Genomic DNA, 26,148 nt, shown 5'->3' with positions numbered 1-26,148 from the left:
AGTCATCCGGTTCTGAGTAACTTGGAGAGCAACCCGGGGTTCAAGGCTCTACGGACGAAATGATATTCGATTGCTTGCAAGCAGCTTGGACATACAAGATATAAGCATCATAGTGTCTTTGAAAGATCAGCAAAACAAAACGTAGTGACATGAGTGAGGTTTGAACTCACGCGGGTTTCCCCAGTAGAGCTTAAATCTACCGCCTTAGACCACTCGGCCATCATGCCTAGCACATTATCAGAGTTTGGACTAAAGATCTATTATATACTCTACAATAATGCGAGCTTATCAAAGTATCACCTACCTGATGGACGAATCCGTACTAGTGCACGCATCCACTTAGGTCTAGGATCTCTTCTTAAAGTTCACAAGTCTGTGTTGCTGACCAAGCGCTCTATACTCACTCTAACATTTCTTCGACTGTCAAATTCGAAGCCTTTGGCTTAGGTACAATCATGTCGTCTTCCCAAGTTATCAAGCGTGCATCTGCGAGTGGCCCAACGAAAAGGGCCTCCACCGCCGCCTCAGCCCCGAAGCCTCCCCTCTCAAGCTCCTCTCGTGCAATTATCGCTGGCCATGCTTCTCTCAGCGGAATGAATCGTATTTCGTTGGGTCCTTACACCGTGCTACATCCTTATTCGCGCATTTCATCTAACGTTGCACCGGTCACGCTCAATGAGGGATGCGTTATATGGGAGAAGGCCACAATAGGCATTTCAGACAATAGTATCAGGTACAGCGAGGACAAGTCAGAAAAAGAGACGCAAAGGGGTACCACCCTGAACAGACATGTTGTCGTTGAGAGTCTAGCCGTGGTAGAGGCCAAGGAGATCGGTGAGGGCACTATCATCGAGAGTGGTGCCAAGGTAGGCATCGGATGCGTACTTGGCAAGGTATGAATGAACCAGCTGCAATTTAGCAATGCTGACTTGCAATAGTACTGTACTGTTTCTCCTGGTACAATTGTGCCTCCATTCACCGTACTGCCTGATTTTACAGTGGTCTTTGGCTTCGCGCAGACGCGTACGAACACCACACTACAGGACCGAGAAGACATCATGAAGTTGAAGGTGCAAGCACACGAGAAGCTTCTGGAGTCACTCGCGATACTTATACCCAACAACCTGGCGAAGTGGCAATGAAAGGCGAGCATTTGGCGCTAGGAAAATGCATGCATATAACAGTTTCGAGCGTGCCCGAATCACTCCATTCAATACACATTCGACTGACTATTCGACTCGCACATCGATGCCCGCTGCCGGTAGGAAGAGTGTGAATAACGAAAAGAGTGTGATTTTAGAACACCATATCAATTTAGTACTAACAAAAGCCTGATTCGTATTCGCTTAGGTATGGCCCACCTTTACCTTGGGTATGTACGGTTCATCCAAGTATGCAACATCCTCATCCGTGAGCTCTATATTGGAGTTTATCACGGTCTCCTCGATTCTTTCCTTACTGTTCAGACCTATGATAGGGATATCTCCTTTATGGATACTCCAAGCAGTAGCGACGCCAGCCATACTGACACCAAGCTTCTTAGCAATTTCCTCCACACGATCCACGATGAGTTTGTCGACCTCAGACTCTTTCTCTCGAACTAATCTCTTTAGTGCACCATCTGTCCTCTCGCGATGTGTGTCACGGCTGCACCATGGGCGGGTAAGCGCGCCACGTGCGACCGGACTCCACGGAATGAGGCCAACGCCTGTGTATTTGCAATACGGAATCATCTCGCGCTCTTCTTCACGGTAAAGAAGGTTATGGTAATTCTGCATGCTGATAAATTGATGCCATCCGTGCTTCTCGGCAATGTTTTGAAGCATCTGGAACTCCCAAGCATTCATACTGCTTGCGCCAATGTATCGCACCTTGCCGCTGTTTACAACGTCGTTCAATGCGCGCATAATCTCCTCCTTGGGAGTGCCTTGATCGAGTCGGTGGATTTGTAGCACGTCGATGTAGGTTCCCAATCGCTCCACTGAGTCGTCAACGGCATCGAATATGTGTTTTCTTGACAGACCAACGCGATTCACGTAATCGTTGTTGTTGTCTGAAACAACGCCAATCTGAGGCTGAGTACCATCGTCAGCAACACCAAAAAAGCATTTGCTGAGAATAGTGACGCGGTTGCGGGGAATGTTATATTGTTTGAGCGCTTTGGCGATAATGCGCTCAGACTCTCCCATAGAGTAAACATCAGCCTGTCATAGACTCGTTAGCGCCGGGGAACAGCTACTCCAGCTAGGTAGCTCTTCTGCTGCAACTTACGGTGTCCCAGGTGGTAATGCCATTGTCGTAGGCGTGCTTAAGCAAAGGCAGTGCCTTCTCCTCATCGAGCACCCATTCTTGCCATTTTGGTGAGCCATAGCTCATGGCTCCAACAATGACCTTGGAGACTTTTAGGCCGGACTTGCCCAGGCTGCAATTGCTGTTAGCTATAGCGTATCGATCCCGTATCGAGCTGCATTACTAGGTATATCCCATCTTCTGTTTATCGTTGGTAGACATGGTGTATGATCTTGGTCTCAAATGGCGTCGAGGGAGAAATCCGCAATCCAATCCAGAGGGAGTAAATGAAGACAAAATTGCACAGCCAACGAACGTAGCGAACAAGCTGTATTTATGGTGGGACCAGTCGTCCACGGCAATAGGAGGACTATATGCGCTGCCCCCGGTTCTAGTCTTCCTGCACCTCCATTCATTTATAAACCTCATGGGCATCGCTTTCCTAAGTCCGTACTAACGCCGTTAGCGGAGACTCGGTATAGTTGCTTTAAGTCTTTGTCGTCATTGTTGTTACATCATCGACGACATTCTTTCAGCCAATGGAAGATCGTTCGCGAATGGTATACAGCAAAATAGGGCAATACAAATAGAACAGTTCAAGACAATGACTAAAACATGGTTCGCGGAAAGTGAATGGAACGGGCCGAGACAGCTACACAATTGCTGTCGATCGTGCCTATCTATGTTTGACTGGTGTTCGTATGTAACATTCAACCACGAGCTTCGCCTGAGTTCCTCCACTATAAGGCATTGCTGGTGAACATATATTCATTGCCCAGTTTTGAACTTACACACTTACATTAATAATGCACTTTAGGTCCTCGTAGAGTCATGCGGGGCGTTGTAGTGTAGCACTCATCTTAGAGCTCTTTGCCAGCCATCCCCTGAATTGAGTATCAAGCTTTCATGAATCATTATGTATTACGGTTATGGGAAAGCCTCGACACAACAGTAGCAACAATAGCCGGTAGCCCTCCGTTCTATAATCACGATAGTCGGGATGCGTATTCAGTGCATCTGTCCAACGTCACCCGTCCTCAGTCACTCCACCGCCGACGTGGGCCGAAGCAGAGCCACAAACACCTGCATGCGCGAAGGTTTATTCCATGCACTCGATCACTACATTCCGCTCATGCATGCCAGACCCTGGGTCACATAGGTATCACCCTATGACCTAGGTGTGGACCTGATCTAACTGCACCCGGAGCATTGAGCATATGATATACACGTATATGATTATGGGAGCTCCTTTCAGAGTATCTCACCCCTTCCAGCAGAGTGCCTTTGATTTCCACTTATTCATAGCTCGTGTCCGTGCTACAGCTACTATGATATGCACTAGGCGCATGCTTTACACAGCTCCCTTCATTCGGCGCGTAATGAGCGAGTTCTAGTCATCTGCTACTGGGGCGTTGTCTTTTGAAACGTGGCTTGATTGACAGGGTGTTGATTGCGAACGAGATGAATACTAGACGAGTCATTTCGAATCATACATCGGATGGATTGAGACGACGTGCCCATCGACTGCAATTTAAGAAGCTCATGTACTAGCCAGAGTCCAAAGCGACTTGTCCCTCGGCTAGTATTCGTTCTCCAAAATGTGATATCGGAGTCATCGAATCTGCGAGAGTGTTTATATTCCAGTTGAGATGCTTCACACTCAAAGCCTCGCGTTACAAGTATTCTATCAGCCCGCTACTCATACACTATGAGGAGGTGGCCTTGCCTACTTGCGTTTATGAAATTTGAAGCCAACATTTGCACGAGCAGTTGTGGCCATCTTGTGAAATTCCAACCTCTTCTGCCATACCGAGCTTTTGCCTTCTACCACCGCTATCATTTCATCTGCTAACCTCTGTCCAAAGGCATCCTTATTTGCACCATTCCCCTTTTTGCTTGTAGCGGCACTGATGATCCAACCAATGGCAATCCGTCTCCGAACACGCTTCGACAAGGGTATTGGCATTTGCAGGGCTCTGCCTCCACCAGCGAGTCCACGGAGTTGCTTTACCTTCACGAGGGGGGCGACGGCGTCGATAGCAAGAGTCATATAGAGTATCGGATTCAAAGGAAGATGGGAAGGCGGTGGCGTTCCGGGTAGAAGCGGCGTGCTTGGATTGTAGACGGGAGGTGATGAAAGACTGAGACGCTCGAGGACGACATTCACGTGCTAGAAGAGCTATGGTCAGACGCTTCGCCTTGTTTGTGGGATTGTAAGGAGGGTGGTAGAAAACCGATCTATCTTACTCGCTGCGCTTGGCTCTTTTTCCCATCGATCATGATGTGATTCGTGACTTGCTCGACGACATCGTGATAGCGATACTTCATGACCTGCTCTCGCGGAATTGGCATCTGTACTGGCTCAAATTTGAAGCCGGATATGGCTGGTGGGGCGCTGGAAGCCATCAATCCAGCTGGAAAGGTTTGCATAGGCTCGAGCTGCGATTGACGTGCTGATGTAGAGAACGGTCGAGAGCCTGAAGGCTTGTTGGCTTGCTTGATCTCCTGTTGCATAACTTTGGGAAGGTTATCTTGGGTCTTCTGTTCGCCTTTGACAGCCTATTCGAGACAATCAGCATCTAACAGCACACCCAATGTATATAAGACAGCATACTTCCTCCACAGGTGTGCCTTGGCTTAGATCTGGCCCGGTCCCACCGGTCGTTCCAGCGACAGCAGCAGCTTCTTCACTGACATGAGGTAGACTCTCCTCATTCATGCCCTTCTGGCCGGGCTCAGCCTTTGGTAGTTTGGATTCGGCGTAGCTGCGGCATGAGGCCGGTACGGTTTGACGAGAGACGACTTGACTGCCGCGCGATAATGCGCATGAAGGCTTTGAGCGGAGAACGAGAGAGCGAGAGGCCGAGAAGAGATTTATTCGCGGCGTCATGATAATGCTGGGTATAAAAAGCTGATGCTTCTCTCCAAATGCAGACTTGCTGAGGTGAACGTAACGGCAGAATCCGTCCATAGATGTGCCGAGCTTCCACCAAAGTAGCTAACTTATTTTGTCTTGAGTCACTCTTACGGGCCATTAGTAGACACCCTAACGTCATCTCCAAGATCCGATGCTTCAGCGACATAGATCGTAGCTCTCTCATCCCAGATCGACAGCTTTCACACGGTAACGTTCATTGCAGATTGAAGATATACACGCTCGTCCCTGCACTAATCGAACATGACATATTATGCCACTAGCCTATATTTGATCAACATGAATGAACGCCCGACTGCTAGATCAACACTGAGTTCAATCCTCAAGAAATATAGATATTCAATAGACGGCTGAGTCTCGCCTTGTTCATTGTATTTATCTCTAAGCAACAGCTCGAAACATACAACACAACACGGTCTTCTCGTTTTATGCCGAGCGATGTCACTCACCTTGCGATACATTGACCCGAATGCTCTCATATATACGCTCCATTCATCATATGAGAACACACTTTTCTCTCCGTCAAGATCTTCGTCCGTTGGTGAACAACCTATACCGGCAATCAGCTAGACATCTGTGTTCACGTTTAAGCGTTGCTAACATGCTCTATGTGCCTCCTTTTCTGTTCCGAATTTGATACAAGCCAAGCAACAACGGCAAAACTGAGTGCAACACGCAGGGCAACAATAAAAATGGTAACGGGAAATGTGTAGGTTAAACACATGCGTCCCCGTTATTTGCAGAGTCTACAACGATATAAACCCTGTTTCTGCCAATTTTTGGAAGGTTTCCCGTCTTACTTTGCTGAAACAGATTTCTGTGTGGGCCCTTTGAGCCAGCTTCCAGTCAATGTCTTGTGGTGTCAATTTGGCTTCTAGGGGCTGGGTCATTGGTGATACATTTGACTTCGGGCTTGGCTTTGTACGAGTTTTCGGCCTGCGTCGCTTGTTGTCCAGTCTAGATTAGTCGAAAGCTATGAAGCCTTCTTTCAATATTTTAAGTCATCACATCACATATACGGGCCTTTGTCTCGTCCGCACACTTGGCTATCCTTTCAACCCTCTTTGCGCGACTTGACGACCTTCAGTTCCGCTTCGTTGCGAACCCTCTTCATTTGAAGCTCGACTTTCTTATTGATTCTTACGCATTTTTACTCACGCATTTCCCCAAGTCTTGCTGGGGCCTTTAAACCCCTTCCTTCACGTTCATGTATGTCTCCAAGAACTTTATCCTGAGGCTTCTGTCCCGCTTCATGCTATTGTTCTCTTGAAAGACGCTCATAAGCAGCGTATTTGAAATTGCCCTGTGCTTGAATGGTAGCCTGTCGATACATTTCCCCAGCAAAACTTTCCTTCTGTGCTCTGGTACACTTGTCCTATGTCTATGGTTATTTACAGCTATAATTACGGGTGTATATTTCTCCTTTGTCGTGCCTTGATCTTGATGTGGCCAACCTGGTGCGAGTTTTCTCTCGTAATGGTCTCACTCTTTCAATATGTTGGCATAATTCAAGTCATACGGTCCACTATCATTTTCAATCGCCAGCAGATTTCTAGCCTCCTGTACATCGATGCGCTGGTCGACGAAGATCATCGCATCCTCCTTTCTGATCAAAGTATCAGCGTAATGTACGCTTTCGATATGCGCGGTTCATGGTTCGCGTTATCAACTGTCACGTTATGTGGGATAGCAATTACCAGGGACCAATTCCTCGCAGTACGAGACCAATCGTGGACGAACACAGGCAAGAAAGACGGCAAGGAACTTGAAACATGACATTGTGAAGACGGCGAGAGAACGGCAATATGTACTGCTACCTGGACCACCAATAGAAATGCTATAAAGCCGTAAGGTAGTGCACATGCAGTTCGAATTTCATGATGCACTGAGTGCACAACACATGTCTCATTTCATTTCACTTTGATCGTCAAACAGAGACACGCACCTAAGCTTCAGCTGTGTCAGCTGGCCTTGCTTCCCCCAATGTCGTCATTGTTGCATCTGCTCACTGCTCGACTTCTATAACTTTGGCTCCAACTTCAACTTTGCGATCGTGGTCCTCAGAACCTCCGCAACTACAGCATGTGCTTTCCTTGCTGGCCATTTCACAACATTGAACTGGAAGATCCACCACAGCTAAGTAAAGCAATGGCGCAGAATCGCCGTTACTACTATTACCCGGAGCAGTCGCAGGTGAGCAGCTGTTTCTACCCTTGCCGTAACAAACACAGTCACACCGTCCACTCTTCTGCCATTCAGTCCGTCCACCTACTTTCTCACCTTCACCTATATCTACTGTCTCATCTATCCCTTCTCACCCATCGTCTCACCCACTCCGGTCTTTCTCAATCATTGCCCGGCCAAGATGTGGACTCCAACCTACGCCAACTGGCCACAGCAAAACCCGGCTCAATATCAGCCCTTTGACAACCGCCTACATACCTACAACTATGTTACCCGCGGCACCCCCTTTGATGCCCGAAGGAGCCTAAAGAGTGGACACACCAGTGCTGCATGTCCACCCCTCGGGCTTCAGTCATCCTCATACTTCTATCCCACACAATATGCTTACACTTTGCCGCAGTACCACTACGTCCAGGCTCCAATTGCGGCAGCTCAGCCACGATACGTTTACCAACAACCATATCATCGCTATAACTACGCGGGAACAGCCATTCCGACTTCAACCGCCGCTCCCACTCCTAACCCCATTTCTCCGGCAGTAAAGCCCGTGTATGTTAATCACGGACAAGCTACCCATGGCTACAATGTCAATCATGGACACGGAGCGTACGGATATAACCACAAGTACTACGGCCGCACTCAGGAAGAGGTCGAGTACGACAACCGTGTGATTGCTACCCGGAGTGGTGCTTATGAAGCTCATGACCTTCAACCATCTGATCCGAAGCCAGACCAAATGTTTTGGTGCCGTGAGATTGACGGATCCTGGACCCTGAGAACCTTCTTCACAATTTCGGAAGACCTCAAGCCCGGAAAATGGAAGATGGATGCTGCACGCGGAAGTCTTGTCTTCATTCGCGAAGAAAAGAAGAAGAAGTGGTACGTAGCGTTCTGTTGCGACCTGGCAGTGCAATCTAACAAATGGTTATAGATGGTCATAGCGCTCTGCAACTGCTCTATTCCCGAAGAGTCATACGGATGATCTGGCGCTCATGGGTGTTTCTTTTCCTTTCATGAACCTGATTCTTTTATCGTGGGCTTTGATGTCGATGGTTCTGGTGGTCGTACAGCGTCAAGCTTTACAAAAACAGCTGGGGCAAGACGGATACGAAGACCGTTAGCATTATCCTCCTGGCTGTGCTGCTATACCGGCATGTATTGTCGTCACATATCATCGACTCGCTCCTACCATGGAGTTTTGCGAGGCAGGTTTGAAGGTCACTTGGGACGGCGAATGTTCATGGCCCAATATTTAAGTCTCTGCGACCGCATACACGTGGGAGGTTCTACTGCGCCCTTATAAATAAATGCTACATCATTGACATGCTATTTTTATCCCCGCTGGATCAAGGAATGTGCTACGAAAGAATATGTCGGGTGCTTAGAAGCAGGATTTCTGAAGGTCCACAAGTTTCAAAGGCACAAGGATCCCCCACCAATGACGTCTATTTGCCCATGTAGCCGCCCAAATTTCGTAAAATTCCAATGAATAGTATTGCTCGATGCCGTCAATCAACTTCACACTTTTGTTTACCATCTTCTTCCTAGTCGCATGTTTCCCAAGACTTTACAACTACGTGTTGTATCTTCCACTGAGTCCCTTTCTGCCTCATCCCAAGACGTTCACACCTGTGCCGACTTGCGCCTGTATACCACCGACTTCGTTAACTCTTGTGCCTACAACTGTAATCTCTGAACAATCCACCCCTACATCCACAATGTCCTGGTTCCAGAAAACCATTTCGCTCCCGTCGAAAGCGCGCGGCTCGTACCTCATCACCTCCCATATTGAGCAGTCGCTCCCCGAGCTCAAAGACTACAAAGTCGGCATCTTACATCTCTTTGTCCAACATACTAGCTGCGCGCTGAGCCTGAATGAGAACTGGGACGAGGACGTACGCGCCGATATGAGTGATGCGCTAGACAGGATCGTACCAGAGGATAAGAAGCATCAGGGCTTATATAGGCATGATGCCGAGGGAAGTGATGATATGCCGGTGAGCGGGGATGATAAGGGATATTATCTATGAGTGGGTACTGATTTAATTGCAGGCGCATATCAAGTCGGCGCTTGTGGGCGCCAGTGTAACAATTCCAATCAGCAATGGTCGGTTGGCGACGGGGACATGGCAGGGCATTTGGTACTTGGAATTTAGGGCAAGCAGACATTCGAGGAAGGTTGTGGCTACGATCCAGGGAGAGAAAGCGTGATGTGAAAGTGATAGGCCTAGCTGGTTCTAATGGACAGATGGCGACAGCTGCGTATGTGTAGCTGCATGGCATGGAAGGCTTTGATAAGAAGATGATGCAGCGATTCAAGCCGCCTCGTGGCCAGAATAATAGGACACACTGTAAAATATATACATCTGCAAGCTATGTGCGCTTAATTGCTGCACTATCGCTGTCCGAGGACCTCATCCGTGACCCTTTGCTTAGGTGAGACCTCGGCTGCGGTGCCTTGAGGATCTAATGGGTATGGTGTTGATGGTAGAGTTTCGAGGTACGCTCTGTGTTTCTCGTGCGCCTCCGGCTGAGTCAGTATCGTGCATGCGATGAACCGGTAAACTCACATAGGGAAGTCCACAATATGTGCACCAGCAAACTTGTGGTTTGTCCACATTAATGAAAATGCGGGGGTGTCCAAGAGGACCACCACCACCGTCACATGATACGATGCGCTCTTTCGTCCAGCGAACAGGTTGCTTGTGAATAAGTTCAATGGCAGCATAAGGCCGGGGCTGGCGGATGTTTATTAGCCTTCTTCGACTTCTTCGTCGCGAGTCTTATATGGCCACTCCCGCTCTCTGATCACGAACCTGGTCCGACATAATTGTCTGCTCGAATCTCGGTCCACTCATAGCTACTGCCCTTGGCTGTTGACTCGGACTCCAGATTCCCGTGGACCGGTTGGGACTTTGTCGATTTGGGGCTTGCGTAACACGGAGATATTCGCCCTGCTCAGTAGTCTCTTGCAAAGCACCATCGTGACTCCCAATCGGTGAAGTCTTGGTCTCGTTTGTCTTGGACACTGGAGAGACATGTCGCTCTTTGCCCTGGGCCTTAGGGTCGCTGGCGGGGACTGGGTTTTCCGTACTCGGAGTCGAAGAGCTGCTATACGGACGAGCAAGCACAAAGCGGGGGGTGTTCGAAGGCAGACGACGCCCCAGTACAGCACGTAAGGAAGCCATTGGGATGTGGCAATTTTAATTGGCGACGTAAAGCAGTTCGCCGATACAGGCGTAATGGAGTGAGGTTGAAGTAGAAGGATGGAAGCTTATGGGTCTCGCATGAGTCCGGAGATTTCCCGGTTTCCAGTTTCAACTTTTCTTCGACAGGCCATTTGTCACGACAAGACCTCGACCTGCATCTCGATTCTCTAATCTTGCCTTGCACGGCATATTGGCTAGATCGGTCAGAGACACATAAGCTGACTCTCCCTTACACACTCTTCAAGCGATTTCACAACCATGGCGTCTCCCGTCAACCCTGGAAAGACCATGTCGTCAAGACTACTCACCATGAAGGTGCGCTGAATGAAAAAGGGAATAGAAATTTAGTAATCCTATGGGCAGTTTATGCAACGCGCTGCAGCTTCTCCGACATCCTTATCAAATTCCGCCACTACAACTCCAGACTCGCATCGCTCCAAACGCCTACGATATAGCGGGGGGGCTCCTACAGTAACTAATAGCCCCTCTTCTCATTCTGATGCCATAAACGCCGCGCTAGCTATCGAGGAAGAGAAGCGGGCCAAAGCAGCCGAGCTCGAGGCAGAGCGAGCCGGCGAGACCCGATGGGTCTTCAGTTTTCAGGATCCATCTGCCGGAAAAGGCACAGAAACTGACGGGGCGCTTCGCGTCGTCACAGGTGGCTATGCAGACATCGACGATTCAGACGACGAACCCATGGGACGCTTCAGCTTCGGAAAAAGGCAAAGCAAGGCCGACAGCGATACTGAGAAGGAAGAATCAGGCGAAGAGGGCGAAGATGCTATCAAAGAAGAAGATAACAAGGATGACCACGATGATGATTATGATGACGATGACGACACTGGTAATGAAGATGCTGACCCTGCAGCTACTATGATCAAGGAGGAGCGCAAGAAGGCACTTGAAGAAGCGCGACTGAAGCTGAAGCAGAGACGGAAGGACAAAGATAAAAAGATGGCAAGAGCCGGCGCTGATCGACGCAAAAAATCAGTGAAGCTTAATGTCCCAAAACGTGTTCTAGCAAACGGGGATCGACACGAAAAACTAACGGAAGTAAGACGTGATGGTCTGTCCAAGGCTGTGAGAGACATGTCGGATGTGGTCTGCCATAGATGCAAGAAGCCTGGGCATATGAAAGCCGAGTGTCCTCTCTCCAAGAGAATGAACGGCTTTGGCGGCGGCGGGGGCCTAAAATTGGAATACTGAGAACAGCGTCGCTCTCTGGAACATCATTAACAACCACATGGCAAGTATATTCTTGGCTGTCTCCTGACGCTGGGCTCCATTGGCACATAGGAATCATACTTGAATATGGATGACCACAGATCACCGCCGTCAAAATTTGCCAACTTGGCGCACGATCGGGTAGATCGAGCAAAGCGGCAGGTCATCATCGCGAACCACAGAAGGTCCTTTCGCTGTGGACCGCCCATACTAGTCAACTTACTGCTTTCCCAGATTCCGAGGCTGTATCGTATACTTAGGGTGTATTCAGGATCTCTAGGACTTTTGCTTTCGTGCACAAGATCATTGATGTGATGAAACGTATGCAAGCCTGTGCGGTCTGATGGATGGTTTCAGATGGATGAGATCACTTGAGTGAAGATTTATTCTTTATGCTTCTCAAGTTGCTACGCTCTTGAGTAGGGTCTTCAGGAGCATTGCGAACAGTAGCTATTGTGTAAGTAGCAAGCTCCTTCATCACAAAAATTCCGTCCCGTATAGCCTATGGCCAGCCTATTGAGCCACCTTGCCCCGTTTTCTGCACAAACCTAATCGGGGCAGCTGTTGGTACTGCTCTTTTCAAAATGACGTCTCAATGTTGTAACTGCTGACGATGGTTGTGGCGATCATCCGGTGGATCCTGGTCTTCGAAAGCAACCTCCGATCATGCAAGTCAAATCGAAGAATTTCATCACTACATCTTCCTGATTCGGTATGTCATGGGTGACATTGGCTGCACTGTACGCCTCAAGTTCCCCCTTTCCATACACCGTCCTTGTCCATCCCATGATCGGCGTATCTAGGCACGTGCTCACTGGCGTCTTGCTGATGCCATACACGGAAGTCCACTCCCTGATCTCCTCCCCGAAGTTCGTATAGTTGAGCACCTCATCGGCCGTCCCATGATACACTTGCATCTTTGGCCTATAGCTAGAATACGACGGGTATGCCCGTTTCACGATCGCTGCCCACTCCTGGCCTGAGTGCGTAATTCTTCCCGTCGCACACGCATCACTCCATTCCGCATACCCAGTCCCAGCAAAGCATCCGAATGGTACACCTGCAAATGCTGCGCCTGCAGCAAATACGTCTGGATAGCTCCCAATAAGCACGTTCGTCAACATCGCGCCACTGCTGATTCCACTTACGAACACACGGCTAGGATCCGCCCCATACTTTCCAAGTGTGTGCTGTACCATGCTGACGATGCCTTGGGAATCGCCACCGCCGTTGTGTGTGAGTGTTTCAGGTGAGGATACGTCCCAGCATTTGTCCGCGGGGTTAGGCGAGTCTGGGTATATTATGATGAAGCCGTATCGCGAGGCTAGGCTGGAGTATTTTGAATTGGCGAAGGCGTCTTGAGCGGAGCCATGACACCCATGAAGGAATACGAGAATGGGAGGTTGTAAGGCGAGGGTTTCGGGGACGTAGATGTAGAAGGAAACATTGCGTGGGTTTGGGCCTATCGGGTGACTGATGAATTGGAGCGAGGCGGCCGAGGCCAGGGAGATGAAACAGAGGAGGGCAGTGAGCGAAAACATGTCTGGAAGAGGTGTATATGGTTCCAAAACTTATCACGACGAATGTGAAGTGTCTAGTGTTGGCAGGCTGGGAGACTTACGTATGCTGAGGTCTCATATATCGCTCTGTGCTCTTTTGAGTCCGATCTCTAGTTATCGACTGTGAGTAGTAATCTGACTTGAACATATTGAGCAATGGGCAGGTGACTGATGACCCAGGGCCCTGGCTGTACTGAGGCCGTTGCTAATATATCTCTGAAGAATGCGCCAATCGAAACGGTGCGCTAAGACGGAGCTATGCTCAGGTGTCAGTAAATATCATATGCATCGATTAGGACCATATGTCCATGAACGAACTTCGACGAAAGCCTTATCTATTAATTATGAAGTAGACTCCGGAAAGACTATTTTGTGTTACTCGCCGCTATCTGATTATTCTACTATCACATATACTTAAGACCTACTTCATAATGATACATTGTGTCCTGTTTCTCTGAGTAAGGAAGACGAAGCATAATACAGTGGAATGTTGAAGATATCAAAGCTGAACGATGAAAGGATTGTAGGAAGTGTAGCACTAACAAGCGGCAGGAAGTGCAGCCTGAGGTTTCGAATTGTGGCTGATGCCTCATTCAATCCAACCGTGTGGAGTAGCCATGTGCGGCCCCGAGATTCTGGAAGGATAGAGGTGCATGGATCAGCTCGGAACTCCCCGCAATCTCATTTGCCCACTGCTTCCGCTTTCTCATTGTTTTGTTGAGACCTCCCCTCTCTCCATCGGGACCTTGGGTCTCTTTCACCATCCTTACATACATTTTATTCCTCTGTGTCACCGCGGGCTTTGCGTCTACTCGGCCTTCGCATCCTATGATCTACGACAAACTATGCCTGTGTCGAGTTGCGACTCGCATATACTCAGATAAGAATAATGTCAGCTTTATCTTGCCCCGAACTTATCAATACCCTTTGATGATCGCCCTGTACGATCCTATTCTAAACATCTGGCTGAAACCATCGCAGCGACTACACGAATTTACGATCCGTCATTCTACGTCTTGCACATACTAGTGCTACGATCATACACAATCTGCCCGCAAAGCCATAGTCAGACCGACATTGCTAAAAATGGCGAGGACGAAAGATGGCAAGCGCACGAAGCTGGCGCCCATGAATAAAGTAGCATATGACTTGTGTCTTTGGATGCTTTCAGTCCTACTGGATCTTTTCTTCAGGGAAGTACATCCAAGAGGAGCATGGAAGATTCCACGGAAAGGACCTGTGTTGTTCGTCGCAGCACCACACGCAAATCAGGTGTGTGCATAAACTTGCGCTTATCAAGGACTAGCACTGATTGTCAAGCAGTTTGTGGATCCTTTAATGCTTATGCGGATGGTCCGAACGGAAGCGCATCGCCGCATAGCATTTCTTATAGCTGCAAAATCAATGAAGCGAAGAGTTGTGGGCACACTTGCAGCTATGGCTGGCGCTGTTCCTGTTGGCCGAGCAATGGACCTGAAGCGCGCCGGCGAAGGAAAGATATACTTGCCGGATCCCGAGAACGAGCCAAATCTTCTTCGAGGTGTGGGCACGAAATTCGATTTCAAGGACTTCCAAGTTGGAGGCCTGATCGTATTACCATCCGTGAACAATGATTCTGCCAGCGCCGAAATAGCAGAGATAATAGGGCCAGAAGAACTACGCCTTAAGAAACCCTTCAAGGGCCCTGTGGCGATAGGACAACTAACTGGGCGTAAAGTGAGCGAGGATGGAAGTTTCACTGATGGATCTAGAGGGGCTACTGAAAGCTTTGAGGGAACTAAATTCTCAATTGCCCCCAAAGTCGATCAGACCGAAGTTTACGATTCGGTTTTCGAGAAACTTAATCAAGGCGGCTGTGTTGGTATATTTCCAGAAGGCGGAAGTCATGATCGAACGGAGCTGTTGCCGCTCAAACGTGAGTGTTTTAATCTGAATTGTGGTAATGCCATGACTAACGAGCGGCAGCTGGTGTGGCCATAATGGCTCTTGGTGCATTGGCTGCGAATCCTGATTGCGGGGTCACAATCGTACCTTGTGGTATGAACTACTTTCATGCTCATAAGTTTCGATCACGAGCCGTGATTGAATTCGGTGATCCTGTTGAAATCCCCCCTGAACTTGTGGAGCTTTACAAGCAAGGCGAGCGGCGCGAAGCTGTCGGACATCTACTAGAGACAGTATACGAAGCGCTAGTAGCGGTGACGGTGACAGCGCCAGATTACAATACATTGATGGTAATGATATGACGTTCCAACCAATAAATAAAGCTTTACTGACACTCTGCAGTTGATCCAGGCAGTTCGTCGCTTGTATAACACCAAGGGCAAGAAGCTACCATTGCCTATGATTATCGAGTTAAATAGACGGCTCACCAAAGGTTACGAACGTTACAAAGACGATGAGCGAGTCAAGAATCTCATGAAAGATGTCCTTTCATACAATAAAGAACTTTTGGCCCTCAACCTCCGAGACCATCAAGTCGACTATGCAAAATTTTCATACATCAAGGCCATTCTCATTCTATTTTACCGACTCGGCAAGATTCTACTACTTGCCATCGCTGTTCTTCCTGGCCTGATTCTTTTCTCACCAGTATTCATCGCGGGCAAACTAATATCCATCCAAAAATCTAAGGAGGCCCTTGCTGCATCTTCAGTTAAGATCAACGCAAATGATGTCGTCGCTACATGGAAACTTCTCGTTGCTATGGCATTGGCGCCCGCTCTCTTAATAACGTACACGATCGCCGGGACGTGGTGGGCAGTGCGCAACCGCATTCAGGGATACCTACCAGAGTCCGTTCCCATTTTCATGATTCCAATCATATCCATCGTTCTCCTCCCGACAATCACTTACGCTGCCCTTCGATTCGGCGAAATTGGCATGGACATTGTCAAGTCTCTTCGGCCGCTCCTAGTCTCTCTATCCCCTACGTCCGGTAACTCCCTTACCAAACTGCGAGAACGCCGCACCAAACTCGCTGGCGCTGTTACCGATCTTATAAATACACTAGGTCCTGAGATGTTCCCTGATTTCGATGCGGCGCGTATTGTCGCCGATCCGCTTCGTGACGATACTTCACCGCTAAGGTTACACCGCCGCAATACCAGCGACAGTCTCACCACAGAATCTCTCGACTCTGGGTCTACGTCGCCGATATCACCTGACAAGGAAAGAAGAACATCCATCGGGATGGGTGTACCAAGTCGACAAAGTCATCTTCCACGCAACGAGTCTTTCAAGAATCTTGGGAATATTGGTCTGTTTGCTACACGCCCAACGACACCGCATCGTAGTCGTAGTAGAACAAGCTCTGCTGGAGGCTCCGCTGGATCAGCTGGATTCTCTCTGCAAGGCTTTAGCTCACTAGACACATCAGCTGGGTTTGATGAAGTCAGTCAAAAGATCAGAGGAGCTATGAGGGAGCGAGGCCAGAGACGACGAAGCGGAGCAGATGGCTTCGAACTTACCAGTGGAGCGACAACACCAGGGAGTGAGGATGGCAAGAAGAACATTTGATAAAGCGGAAATGGCTTCCGTATCATCCAGCGTGACGTCCTAGGTATAGCTCATGTTCCCTGCAATATCGTTCGACAACTTGGCGGATGTATTGGCTGGCTGTTGGCAGTAGAACACATTTTTGATCTGTATGGTGGTTCATATATTCATAAAGCTATGCTCATGATATGCGACGCGTTTATACAGCCTTTCATACACATACGATGCGAGCAAGGCTCTTTGATTTATTAGCGTAGACCAGTTTGTATGATATACTTTAACCGAATCCGGTCTAGCCTCAATCAATACCACTTCCGCCGCCTTCTCCGTGGCTTGAGTATCACCCTTTCCACACGCGGCCTGGTCGCGAGTCGCAACGCTTATTGGGGCATGATCGGATGTGGAATTAAACATCTATACCAGAATACTCGAACCTGACCTCCAATTTTCACTCATCATGGCGTCAGCGCTCTTCTTCCTTGACCTGAAGGGCAAGGTGAGTCTCCTCAACATGAGTGAGCACACTTGCTGGTAATAACAAGTACCCAGACCCTTCTTGCCCGCAACTATAGAGGAGATATCCCCATGTCTGCCGTCGAGAAGTTTCCCATACTCCTAAGTGAAGCGGAAGAGGACTCCTCCGCTGTCCCGCCGTGCTTCTCAAACGAAGGAATCAATGTACGCAACTCGACGTGCCCCGCATAGCCAGAGAAACGTCCTCTGCTGCGGATTGATGTGCTAACGACGAGCCTGATAGTATCTCTACATACGTCATAACAACCTCTACGTCCTTGCTCTCACAAAACGAAATACTAATGCGGCCGAGATCCTGCTCTTCCTCCACAAAATCGTCGAAGTTTTTACAGAGTACTTCAAAGAGCTAGAAGAAGAAAGTATAAGGGACAACTTCGTAATTATCTACGAATTGCTTGACGAGATGATGGACTTTGGGTACCCACAGACCACAGAAACAAAGATATTACAAGAGTCAGTAATGTCGTGCTATCTCAGGCTCAGGTGGGGGCTAAAGACATACTCCGCAGGTACATCACCCAAGAATCACACAAGCTTGAGGTCCAGGCCCGGCCGCCAATTGCTGTCACAAACGCAGTTAGTTGGCGGAGCGAAGGCATACGCTATCGAAAGAACGAAGTTTTCCTGGACGTTATCGAATCTCTCAACCTTCTCGTATCTGCCAACGGCAATGTGTTGAGGTCAGAAATCTTAGGCGCAGTCAAAATGAAATGCTATCTATCAGGTATGCCAGAGTTGCGACTGGGATTGAACGACAAGGCTATGTTTGAGACAACGGGTCGCGCTACACGGGGGAAGGCTGTCGAGATGGAAGATGTCAAATTCCACCAGTGTGTGCGTCTGTCTCGGTTCGAGAATGACCGCACAATCAGTTTCATACCACCGGACGGTGAATTTGAACTGATGAGCTACCGACTGAATACTCAGGTCAAACCCTTGATTTGGGTGGAATGCATTGTGGAGACTCATTCAGGCAGCCGAATTGAGTATATGCTCAAGGTAGGCCTCCAAATTAGCCCATGCCATGTGCACCAGGGCTAACACAAGACAGGCAAGGGCACAATTCAAGCGACGCAGCACCGCAAATAACGTACAAATATCTATACCAGTGCCGGACGATGCCGACTCACCAAGATTTCGAACAAATATCGGCACAGTACATTATGCGCCTGAAACATCGTCGATAGTATGGAAGATTAAGCAATTTGGCGGCGGTAAGGAATTTTTGATGCGTGCAGAGCTAGGTTTGCCCTCAGTACGCGGAGACGATGAGAAGGGAGGAGGCATGATGGGAGGTTTTGGTGGAAGTATGGGCGGGGTAGCTGGTGGCAAGGGAAAGAGGCCTATCAGCGTCAAGTTCGAGATTCCATATTTTACGACGAGTGGTATTCAAGTGCGGTATCTCAAGATCATTGAACCCAAGGTACGTCCCGCTATCAAACATAGACATACTAGGCCGAAGAATGCTGACAAGCATGCAGCTTCAATACCCGTCGCTCCCATGGGTACGATACATTACACAGTCGGGCGACATCGCAGTACGGCTCCCAGAGGTGCAGTAATGGAAGACGAGTCCACCGGCCAGCATGTATTGAGGATGCGATTAGATACCCAGCAATACATGATGGAGAAACCGAACAAGGCAAAACACTCGTCAGCCTGACAAATGCATGCCAAGGGACAGATAGACAGGCCCCCAGGCGACCAATGATTTCGTGACTAGAGCTTTGCACCATCAGCACACGGCATGATCAATAGCACTCGCACTGCATATGCGTTGCGTGGTGCTCTGTCGTCAGCAGTTCTCGGTAGATCGCTACTGGTCGCCAGACTGATATTGACTGCACAGGACACAGATGTAGCACAAGCGGACGGGCATGTACGTGTATGCACCTGGCCTAAGACGTCTTGCCCGCACACACACACACACACGCACACGCACTCACCCATTCACAAACCCATCCCCGAATAACAACAAGACGAGTAATCAGCGCACCAATCCCTCACCGCCCCTGTCAGAACGCGATCTGTGCTCGTTCGTCCGTATTAGTCAGCGCCGTGAGTGTCTCTGCTCCAGTCTGTCCCGTCGTGTTCTGTTCTACTATCCTGCTCTACACTATTTCATCTATACTATTCTGTTATGTCGTTGTATTGTATAGACTTTTACCGGCCGTCTTGGGCGCTCTACTTCGTTGACTTATGTGTGGGTCTGGGAAGTTTGGTGTAGGGTGTAGTGCGATAGGGAGAGGTGATTTGGGGGGGGAATGGGAAGGGAGGAGGGGTGTGGGAGAGGGAAGGAATATAAGTTGGGGATGTATGACTATGATATATATGTTTGTAACAAACGTAGTATATTGCATTCTACTCTGGCTCGTCATGGCGGGCAGGAGTACACGTATTGTATAGCTAATACATTGAGTGTGAGTGAGTGGATGAGGAAGTGTCGATTAAATCTCGTTATTACCAGAGAATAAAATTCTATTAAAGCGTACTTTTGCGAGCACGAGGTCTATATATCTATCTATTGCAGACGGATGAGATCCTGCGAGATCTATCATTACTAGTTGAGGCACATAACACAAACCACCATCACCAAAGTGTATTACTCCTCCTGAGTCTCAGCCTCCCCCTCCTTCTTCTTCCCTCCCAATAACCCCTTCACAGCACCAATAGCCTTCCCGGCACCGCCAAAGAGATACCCAAACCCAAAACCCCACCCCTTGACGCGCACCGACCAAACAAAGAAATACACAAGCGCCCAATTGCTCACCACAAACGCGAGGAAAATGCCAAAGTACGGCCACTTGTCGCGCGCCTCGATGTTGAGCGTGGCGAGATACTGGTCGCCGACGGTGTACTGGCAGTACTCACACGTTTGGCCCATTGCGTCGGGGTTCTCGAGACGGCCGCCGGACGCGGATGCAAAGGCGCCGGCGTAGTCGGCGCAGGTGAGGCCGGGGGGTGCGCTGAAGCGGGTTGTTTCGCTGGAGGTGCATTGGATGGGTTGGCCGGTTAGGGTGGCGGCGAGGACGCCGCCGATCCAGTATGTGGATGGGTTGACGTAGTACATCCAGTAGCGCCAGAAGACGGGCAGCATGGAGTAGGGCCGCACGACGCCGTTGAAGAGGGAGAACATGACGAAGAAGAAGGGGAGGACCTGAGAGTCGTTAGTGTTGGGATAAGGGAGGAGGGGAAAGGGGGTCAGGGAAGAGCTTACGTTTGAGATGACGGTGAAGGATGGGGCGAAGGCACAGATCCATTGGCCCCAGGAGGCCTGGAAGAAGAAGAAGAGCATCGTCATGAGGAAGACGTAGCCGGCTGTAGAGGAGTCGGTTGGGAGACCGGCGGGGAAGTACCACAATACCCAGTAGATGACGGCGCCTACGACGGCGATTGGAAGCTCGGTCACGACCTGAGCGGTCGTGAAGGCGAACCAGCCGTAGATGCGTGACGGGTACTCGCGAGCCTGCCAGAGAGCCATGTTTTGGAAGAATTTGGGCACGACGGCGTTGACGATGGTGGGTGGGAAGACGATGATCAAGAAAGACGTAAACATGCGGTTCTGCATGTCTTGTACGGAGTTGCCCAGCTTCCAGAACGTGAAGCCGTTGAAGATACCAATGATGACCGAGACGAAGAGTTTACCGTAGTAGTATGACGGGTCGCGCCAGTGCTGGCGGAACGTACGCTTGGTGAGCTCGACGGTTTGGAGGTAGATCGGTGCAGCATAGGCCTTGATGTCTTCCTTGTTACGCTGATCGGCGTTCTTGCTGCGGTCAGAGCAGAGCTGATCGATTTCCTTGATGAGTGCGGCATTATCATCCGACTTCTTCCATTCGTCGTTCCAGTCGATTCTTCGCCCGTCTTTGCCTTTGATGGGCTTGGCAGCTGTCTCGAGGATGAACTCGGCGACATTCTTGCGAGGTGGGCAGTCGACTCCACGCTTGGCAAAGTAGTCAATAACGTCTTGGCCATTATCACCAACTGGGCCGAAGTAGAAGGTGTTACCGCCTGGGTTGAGAGCGAGGATCATGTCGAATTGCTGAATAAGTACCGAGCTGGGTTGATGGATTGTGCAGACAATGGCTTGGCCAGCTGCCGCCAGTTTCTTCAAAAACCTGACAATCGAGTACGCGGACTGGGAGTCAAGTCCAGACGTGGGTTCGTCCAGGAAGAGCAAAAGACTGGGTTTGGCTGCCTAGGGTACCAGTTAGTCGTTGTAGTGGTATGAAGAACTTTATCGAGTCCTTCAGTAAAACACTTACTAATTCAACACCAATGGTCACACGCTTCTTCTGCTCGACACCAAGACAGCTAATGATGGCGTCCTGGAAATCTTGCAGCTCTAGGAGTTCTATCACGGTATCCACATAGGCAAGTTTCTCGCTCCTTGGAATGCTGTTGTCTTGTCGGAGGAGAGCAGAGAATTCGATTGCCTCGCGAACCGAAGCGGTAAGCTCGTGGAGATCCATCTGCTCGCAGAAACCAGTACCGCGCTGGAAGTCCTGTGCAAGAGCCTTTCCATCGACCAACATCTCGCCAGCAACAACGCCCATGCTTTGTCGCTGAGCGAGCGTGTTGAGCAGAGTGGTCTTGCCGGCACCGGAAGCACCCATGAGAGCAATCATTTTACCAGGCTTGGCGTAACCGCTAATGTTGTTGAGCAGTTTGCGCTCACCGCCACGATAAGGAACGGTATACTCGACGTCTTTCCAGGTGAATATGCTCTTGCTCTTAGAGATGCCCTCAAGCGCCTGCTCCTCTTTCTTGTTGTCAGCGGAAGATGGGGCCAGGGTGTTCGAGTTGGCATCGCTTTGTCCTTTCTCTTCGTCACCTGGCTTGCTCTGCTCCTTCAAAGCTTGCTTGGCCTTCTTCGACTTCTTGAAGACCATAGCACCGCCACCTTCGATAGCGAAGTTGAAAGCCTCAACGGCGAAGATGGTAACCAGGAGATACAGCACAGTGAATGCAATAACGACACCAAAGTTGCGCCATAGGTGCGACCTTGTGTAGTTGTATGTAGTCTGAAGATAGTCTGCACCGGGCACCGTTACTGCGTTAGGTTGAGCTCCTGTGAGCGAACATCCCTGGAATCCTGACTGTACGGCAGGACCACCAGGGACTTGCTGAGGTACTAACTGTTCCGGGCTACATTCCATGATCCGGTCTGAGAATTCGTTGGTTAGAACAGCTTCGAAAGCGTACGCGATAGGGTCAATGTAATATATCCATCCAAACCAGATATACTGAGTTAGGAGCTGGGGCTTGACGATAACGTAGCCCGTGTAGATGACTAGTAGATTGAGAGAGATTCCACTAAATCTGACCGCGTCATCGATAGATGGTGACAACGCAGCGAACATTCGGTACAGAGATGTGATGCATATAGTGGTGATGTATACGAAGAGCAGGTAGATGAAGAACTTGGAGACGTCCACGTCCAGGCTGGTCATGAAGTACATGATTATACCGAAGATGACGACCTGGAAGAAGATCATTGGAAAATCAGTGATCACACGAGCCACGCTGACTGCAGATGGGGTGTAGAAGGCATAGTCTTTGTGCCGAGCAACAACGTTACGACCGGAGACCGCTTTCATAAGCTCAGACAGTTGCAGCCAGCCAAGGAACAGAATCGAGAAGAAGATGGTACCACCGCGAGTGAAAGCGCCCATGGTGTTCAGGGGTTGTCCGTAGAAGAGAGAACCGACGATGAGACCGTTACTGATGATGATGAAGAACTTGGTGTACAGTGTTTCGCGGTCACCCAGGATGAGCCAGAACTCGCGCTGGGTGCAGGCCATGACTTGGCGGGGGAAGCTGACGGTGAAGTTGCTGTTCTTTGATACCGTCCTGTGGGACTTTTGTTCGCGAGTAGTCTGCTCAAATTCGCGAGCATCAGCGTAGTCGCTCTCTTTGATCTTTTTCTCGTAGTCATCAATCTCCTCTTGGACGCGTTTATACATGTTGGAGCTCCTGAAAGCCTTTTCTAGGTCTTCAGGGGTTCGAGGTACCCTATCTTCGTAGCCCTCGCGGAAACGACGTTCGTTAGGGTCTGTGCAAGCAGTGAGGAAATCGGCGGTCGTCTGTCGGTCTGGACAGTAGAATCCAAGCTCCTCGAAATATTGCTTCGCTTCTTTCGCTGGGCCTATGTAAATACACTTTCCGGTATCGATGACCATGACCTTGTCCATGACTTCGTAGATACCTTCACCAGCCTGGTACAAGGTAACAATGGTCGTGCGGTTGCTGACATCGGTCATTATTCGAAGAGACCTTGCGTAATCTAAAGCGGTGCTGCTGTCGAGACCACGCGAAGAGTTGTCCCAGCAAACAACAGTTGATTTAGTGGCTAATGTTTCTGCGATGGACACACGCTTGCGCTCACCACCAGACACACCTCGAGTGTATTCGTCGCCTACAGGGGTATACTAGAATGCAAATTAGTGGTTGTACACATGTAATGAAGCCGCAAAAACTCACCATAGTGTGCTCAATGCCGAAGATGCGCAGGAGAGCAGTGATAATGGTGGGAACTTCGCCAGTCTCGCGCTTCTTCGTCTTATTCAAAAGAGCAAACTTGAGAGTTTGCCACACGGTGAGATTGGCGAAATGAACGTCACCCTCGGGATTGTAGTTGACCTCGCCACTGAACTGTTTCGCCTGTCTCTCTGCAGAAATGCCTCCGTAAGATACATCACCTGTCACTGACGCGTAACCTTCGCGCTTGTTCGCAATCATTTTGAGAAAGGTTGAGCATCCAGACCCAGGTCGGCCGAGGACAAGCATCATCTCTCCGTCCTTGACGACACCAGAGAAATGGTCGATCAGAGTGCGTGTCTCCTGGTGTTTCTTAAAGGCCAGGGCGGGTACAAATCTGGTGACAATCTTGTAAAGGTCAGGACCGAAAGTGCCGATGATGGCATCTGGGAGGGTTTTGACGAAAGTCTGCGTCGAGCCGACACCAAGAACAGTCAGATCTTTGAAGACGACACCGACCTTCTTTGCAGAGCGACCAGCCTCGGTTCGCTTTTCGAAATGACCATCCCTAATGAAGGGCTCGAGATTGAATTCGTCGTCGTCTTCTGACTCTTTCTTTTCCGGATCCGGGCTTTCCTCTGGTTCCAAGGGCGACTCAATCTCCTCCTCACGCGATTTCCGAGTTTCTTGTCGCTCCAGGTCAGGCTGTTCCTGGACGCTATTCCGGCGCAAGTTTTCCATGGTGGGGACTTTGCGAGAAGTCTTCGCGCTCTTTTGGCTCTTCTGGCTCTTTTGGCTTTTCCCGCTGATAGTACGGGTCAGCAAATTGTTGGAAACTCGGTCTTCTCGCGAGGATGACTTGGAGAGAGAGGTCAAGTTCCTGCGCAGGGCCTCGAATTCCTGCATGGAGGCAGTGGGATCGGATATGCCAGTGTCGCGCTCGCCCCATGTTCCGGCAGCGCGCTCAGCAGCCTCGTTGTCGAGCTGTTGTGCGCGGCCATCGGGATTGTTTTCTTCGTGCCACGGGTTGGCCTGACCTTCGTATTTCCTCTCGCGAGCATTGTCTCGCGGCAGGTGTACACCATTCCACATATCGATTGGTGGACGAAGCTGTCGAGACACCACAGGGTTATGTAAGGATCGATGACAGTGTCAGTCCGAGGGATGGCAAAGGGCCGACAACAAAGGCGACGAAAGACACGGGTACTTGAAGGAAAGCTGCAGATGACGGGACAGCAAAAGGCAGACGAGGAGCATTAATAATGGGCCTGTTAGGGATGGGGTGAGAGATGAGCACCGTAGTTGGGACTAGTATGTTGACGCGATAGCGTCAGAGGCCGAGATAGAATCCATCCAGTCAGAGTAACAGAGACAGCTTGGAAGTAAAGAGCCAAGGTCAGACACTAGAATGATAACATTCGACTAATGACGGCAGCAAACAGAAAGACAAGACGAGACGAGTACGCTTTGCGCTGGCAGAGGTTGAGAAGCTTAAGTCCGGGGGTGATGGAATTAAGACAAGAAAATGAATCATCCTTTCGTTTGCATAGTGATACCTTTAGCTACACGACACTCCAATACAGAGACGGGTGGGTCTCTCTGATCGCTGATCCCTAGCAGTTTTGTCCGATCTCGCGCGCAATGCATGCATTCAATCATTATCAACAGCTCCGATTACACATCAGCGTCAGCCTTACCCAATCTACCTACCCTGACTCGGAATGTTGTGTATATGCTGTACGATGAACATGGGGTGAGCACTGTGCGCGAGGCTGGCGCTCAACAAGCACCGCTCGCTCAGCAGTAGTTCTACCTTTATATCTATCAACCTACTGCTGCAGTCAATGCCGCAAGTAGAGATTACGACCAGCAAACAAAAGCAACCAGCAATAATGAATGATATTGAAATTGCCGATGACGATGGATATTTGATGGCGCGTCGTAGAGACTATAGGCTTGAACTTAGGAATTAGCTGAGGCTTGGGATAAGCAGTAGGATCGGGCAAGCTGACAACCCACTTAATGTTAAACACTCACTATATTAGCGTTGGTGGACGCCGGACAGCGGAATGCAGATGCCGGATGATGACTTTGCTGAGTTTGATGAATCATAATGAATATGGATTGGCCTCAAAACCCGGTCAGCGCCCGTCACTGCCACTCAGGCACAGATACTGCAAGTGACGTCACTCTGACTCTCCGGCGGCGTCCACTAACTACACGCTAGTACCTGAGT

At 49.6% G+C, this 26,148-nt stretch overlaps 12 protein-coding genes and 1 non-coding gene across 13 annotated transcripts; 7 read left to right on the top strand and 6 right to left on the bottom strand.

The window, feature by feature from the left end:
• Positions 1-145: 145 nt before the first annotated feature.
• Positions 146-227, bottom strand: EJ05DRAFT_t70. The gene has a single exon. It is a non-coding gene; the product is annotated as a tRNA-Leu (tRNA).
• Positions 228-389: 162 nt separating this feature from the next.
• EJ05DRAFT_479927 (uncharacterized protein) lies at positions 390-1,578 on the top strand. The gene is made up of 3 exons (XM_033744774.1): positions 390-893; positions 939-1,372; positions 1,544-1,578. The coding sequence occupies exons 1-2, from the start codon at positions 456-458 to the stop codon at positions 1,140-1,142; spliced, it is 642 nt and encodes a 213-aa protein (XP_033596357.1). The 5' UTR covers positions 390-455; the 3' UTR covers positions 1,143-1,372; positions 1,544-1,578.
• Positions 1,281-2,658, bottom strand: EJ05DRAFT_479926 (Aldo/keto reductase). Its single transcript, XM_033744773.1, has 3 exons — positions 2,474-2,658; positions 2,272-2,422; positions 1,281-2,204 (listed from the first exon to the last, which is right to left on the bottom strand). The coding sequence occupies exons 1-3, from the start codon at positions 2,509-2,511 to the stop codon at positions 1,347-1,349; spliced, it is 1,047 nt and encodes a 348-aa protein (XP_033596356.1). The 5' UTR covers positions 2,512-2,658; the 3' UTR covers positions 1,281-1,346.
• Positions 2,659-3,690: 1,032 nt separating this feature from the next.
• Positions 3,691-6,190, bottom strand: EJ05DRAFT_541471 (ribosomal protein S7; the record flags this gene model as incomplete). Its single annotated transcript, XM_033749665.1, has 6 exons — positions 6,025-6,190; positions 5,674-5,790; positions 4,904-5,272; positions 4,537-4,848; positions 4,020-4,459; positions 3,691-3,910 (listed from the first exon to the last, which is right to left on the bottom strand). The coding sequence occupies exons 1-6, from the start codon at positions 6,112-6,114 to the stop codon at positions 3,691-3,693; spliced, it is 1,548 nt and encodes a 515-aa protein (XP_033596355.1). The 5' UTR covers positions 6,115-6,190.
• Positions 6,191-6,700: 510 nt separating this feature from the next.
• Positions 6,701-7,015, top strand: EJ05DRAFT_514396 (uncharacterized protein; the record flags this gene model as incomplete). The annotated part of the gene is made up of 1 exon (XM_033748526.1): positions 6,701-7,015. One exon carries the CDS (start codon positions 6,701-6,703, stop codon positions 6,998-7,000), a length of 300 nt encoding a protein of 99 aa, XP_033596354.1. The 3' UTR covers positions 7,001-7,015.
• A 452-nt stretch (positions 7,016-7,467) lies between these two features.
• On the top strand, positions 7,468-8,647 carry EJ05DRAFT_541470 (uncharacterized protein). The gene is made up of 2 exons (XM_033749664.1): positions 7,468-8,287; positions 8,479-8,647. Exons 1-2 carry the CDS (start codon positions 7,590-7,592, stop codon positions 8,621-8,623), a joined length of 843 nt encoding a protein of 280 aa, XP_033596353.1. The 5' UTR covers positions 7,468-7,589; the 3' UTR covers positions 8,624-8,647.
• Positions 8,648-9,126: 479 nt separating this feature from the next.
• On the top strand, positions 9,127-9,619 carry EJ05DRAFT_444139 (uncharacterized protein; the record flags this gene model as incomplete). The annotated part of the gene is made up of 2 exons (XM_033742112.1): positions 9,127-9,405; positions 9,461-9,619. 2 exons carry the CDS (start codon positions 9,127-9,129, stop codon positions 9,617-9,619), a joined length of 438 nt encoding a protein of 145 aa, XP_033596352.1.
• EJ05DRAFT_514394 (putative NADH-ubiquinone oxidoreductase) lies at positions 9,392-10,596 on the bottom strand (the record flags this gene model as incomplete). Its single annotated transcript, XM_033748525.1, has 4 exons — positions 9,392-9,403; positions 9,459-9,932; positions 9,979-10,146; positions 10,225-10,596. 3 exons carry the CDS (start codon positions 10,594-10,596, stop codon positions 9,804-9,806), a joined length of 669 nt encoding a protein of 222 aa, XP_033596351.1. The 3' UTR covers positions 9,392-9,403; positions 9,459-9,803.
• Positions 10,597-10,875: 279 nt separating this feature from the next.
• Positions 10,876-11,823, top strand: EJ05DRAFT_489615 (uncharacterized protein; the record flags this gene model as incomplete). The annotated part of the gene is made up of 2 exons (XM_033745800.1): positions 10,876-10,932; positions 10,981-11,823. 2 exons carry the CDS (start codon positions 10,876-10,878, stop codon positions 11,821-11,823), a joined length of 900 nt encoding a protein of 299 aa, XP_033596350.1.
• A 451-nt stretch (positions 11,824-12,274) lies between these two features.
• Positions 12,275-13,502, bottom strand: EJ05DRAFT_479921 (uncharacterized protein). Its single transcript, XM_033744772.1, has one exon. It carries the CDS (start codon positions 13,380-13,382, stop codon positions 12,468-12,470), a length of 915 nt encoding a protein of 304 aa, XP_033596349.1. The 5' UTR covers positions 13,383-13,502; the 3' UTR covers positions 12,275-12,467.
• A 588-nt stretch (positions 13,503-14,090) lies between these two features.
• On the top strand, positions 14,091-17,321 carry EJ05DRAFT_479920 (uncharacterized protein). The gene is made up of 5 exons (XM_033744771.1): positions 14,091-14,291; positions 14,382-14,672; positions 14,724-15,315; positions 15,366-15,634; positions 15,687-17,321. The coding sequence occupies exons 2-5, from the start codon at positions 14,487-14,489 to the stop codon at positions 16,917-16,919; spliced, it is 2,280 nt and encodes a 759-aa protein (XP_033596348.1). The 5' UTR covers positions 14,091-14,291; positions 14,382-14,486; the 3' UTR covers positions 16,920-17,321.
• A 34-nt stretch (positions 17,322-17,355) lies between these two features.
• Positions 17,356-19,369, top strand: EJ05DRAFT_521202 (putative AP-1 adaptor complex subunit MU; the record flags this gene model as incomplete). Its single annotated transcript, XM_033748762.1, has 6 exons — positions 17,356-17,394; positions 17,448-17,576; positions 17,656-17,885; positions 17,942-18,431; positions 18,484-18,855; positions 18,914-19,369. The coding sequence occupies 6 exons, from the start codon at positions 17,356-17,358 to the stop codon at positions 18,992-18,994; spliced, it is 1,341 nt and encodes a 446-aa protein (XP_033596347.1). The 3' UTR covers positions 18,995-19,369.
• Positions 19,370-19,895: 526 nt separating this feature from the next.
• Positions 19,896-25,415, bottom strand: EJ05DRAFT_479918 (ABC drug exporter AtrF). Its single transcript, XM_033744770.1, has 4 exons — positions 23,916-25,415; positions 21,698-23,863; positions 20,650-21,630; positions 19,896-20,589 (listed from the first exon to the last, which is right to left on the bottom strand). Exons 1-4 carry the CDS (start codon positions 25,002-25,004, stop codon positions 20,035-20,037), a joined length of 4,791 nt encoding a protein of 1,596 aa, XP_033596346.1. The 5' UTR covers positions 25,005-25,415; the 3' UTR covers positions 19,896-20,034.
• Between the last annotated feature and the right edge of the window lie 733 nt (positions 25,416-26,148).

This window comes from Pseudovirgaria hyperparasitica (assembly GCF_010093815.1).
Source record: "Pseudovirgaria hyperparasitica strain CBS 121739 unplaced genomic scaffold EJ05scaffold_18, whole genome shotgun sequence".
NCBI lineage: Eukaryota > Fungi > Ascomycota > Dothideomycetes > Acrospermales > Acrospermaceae > Pseudovirgaria > Pseudovirgaria hyperparasitica.
This window is presented reverse-complemented; position numbering and strand designations above follow the sequence as displayed.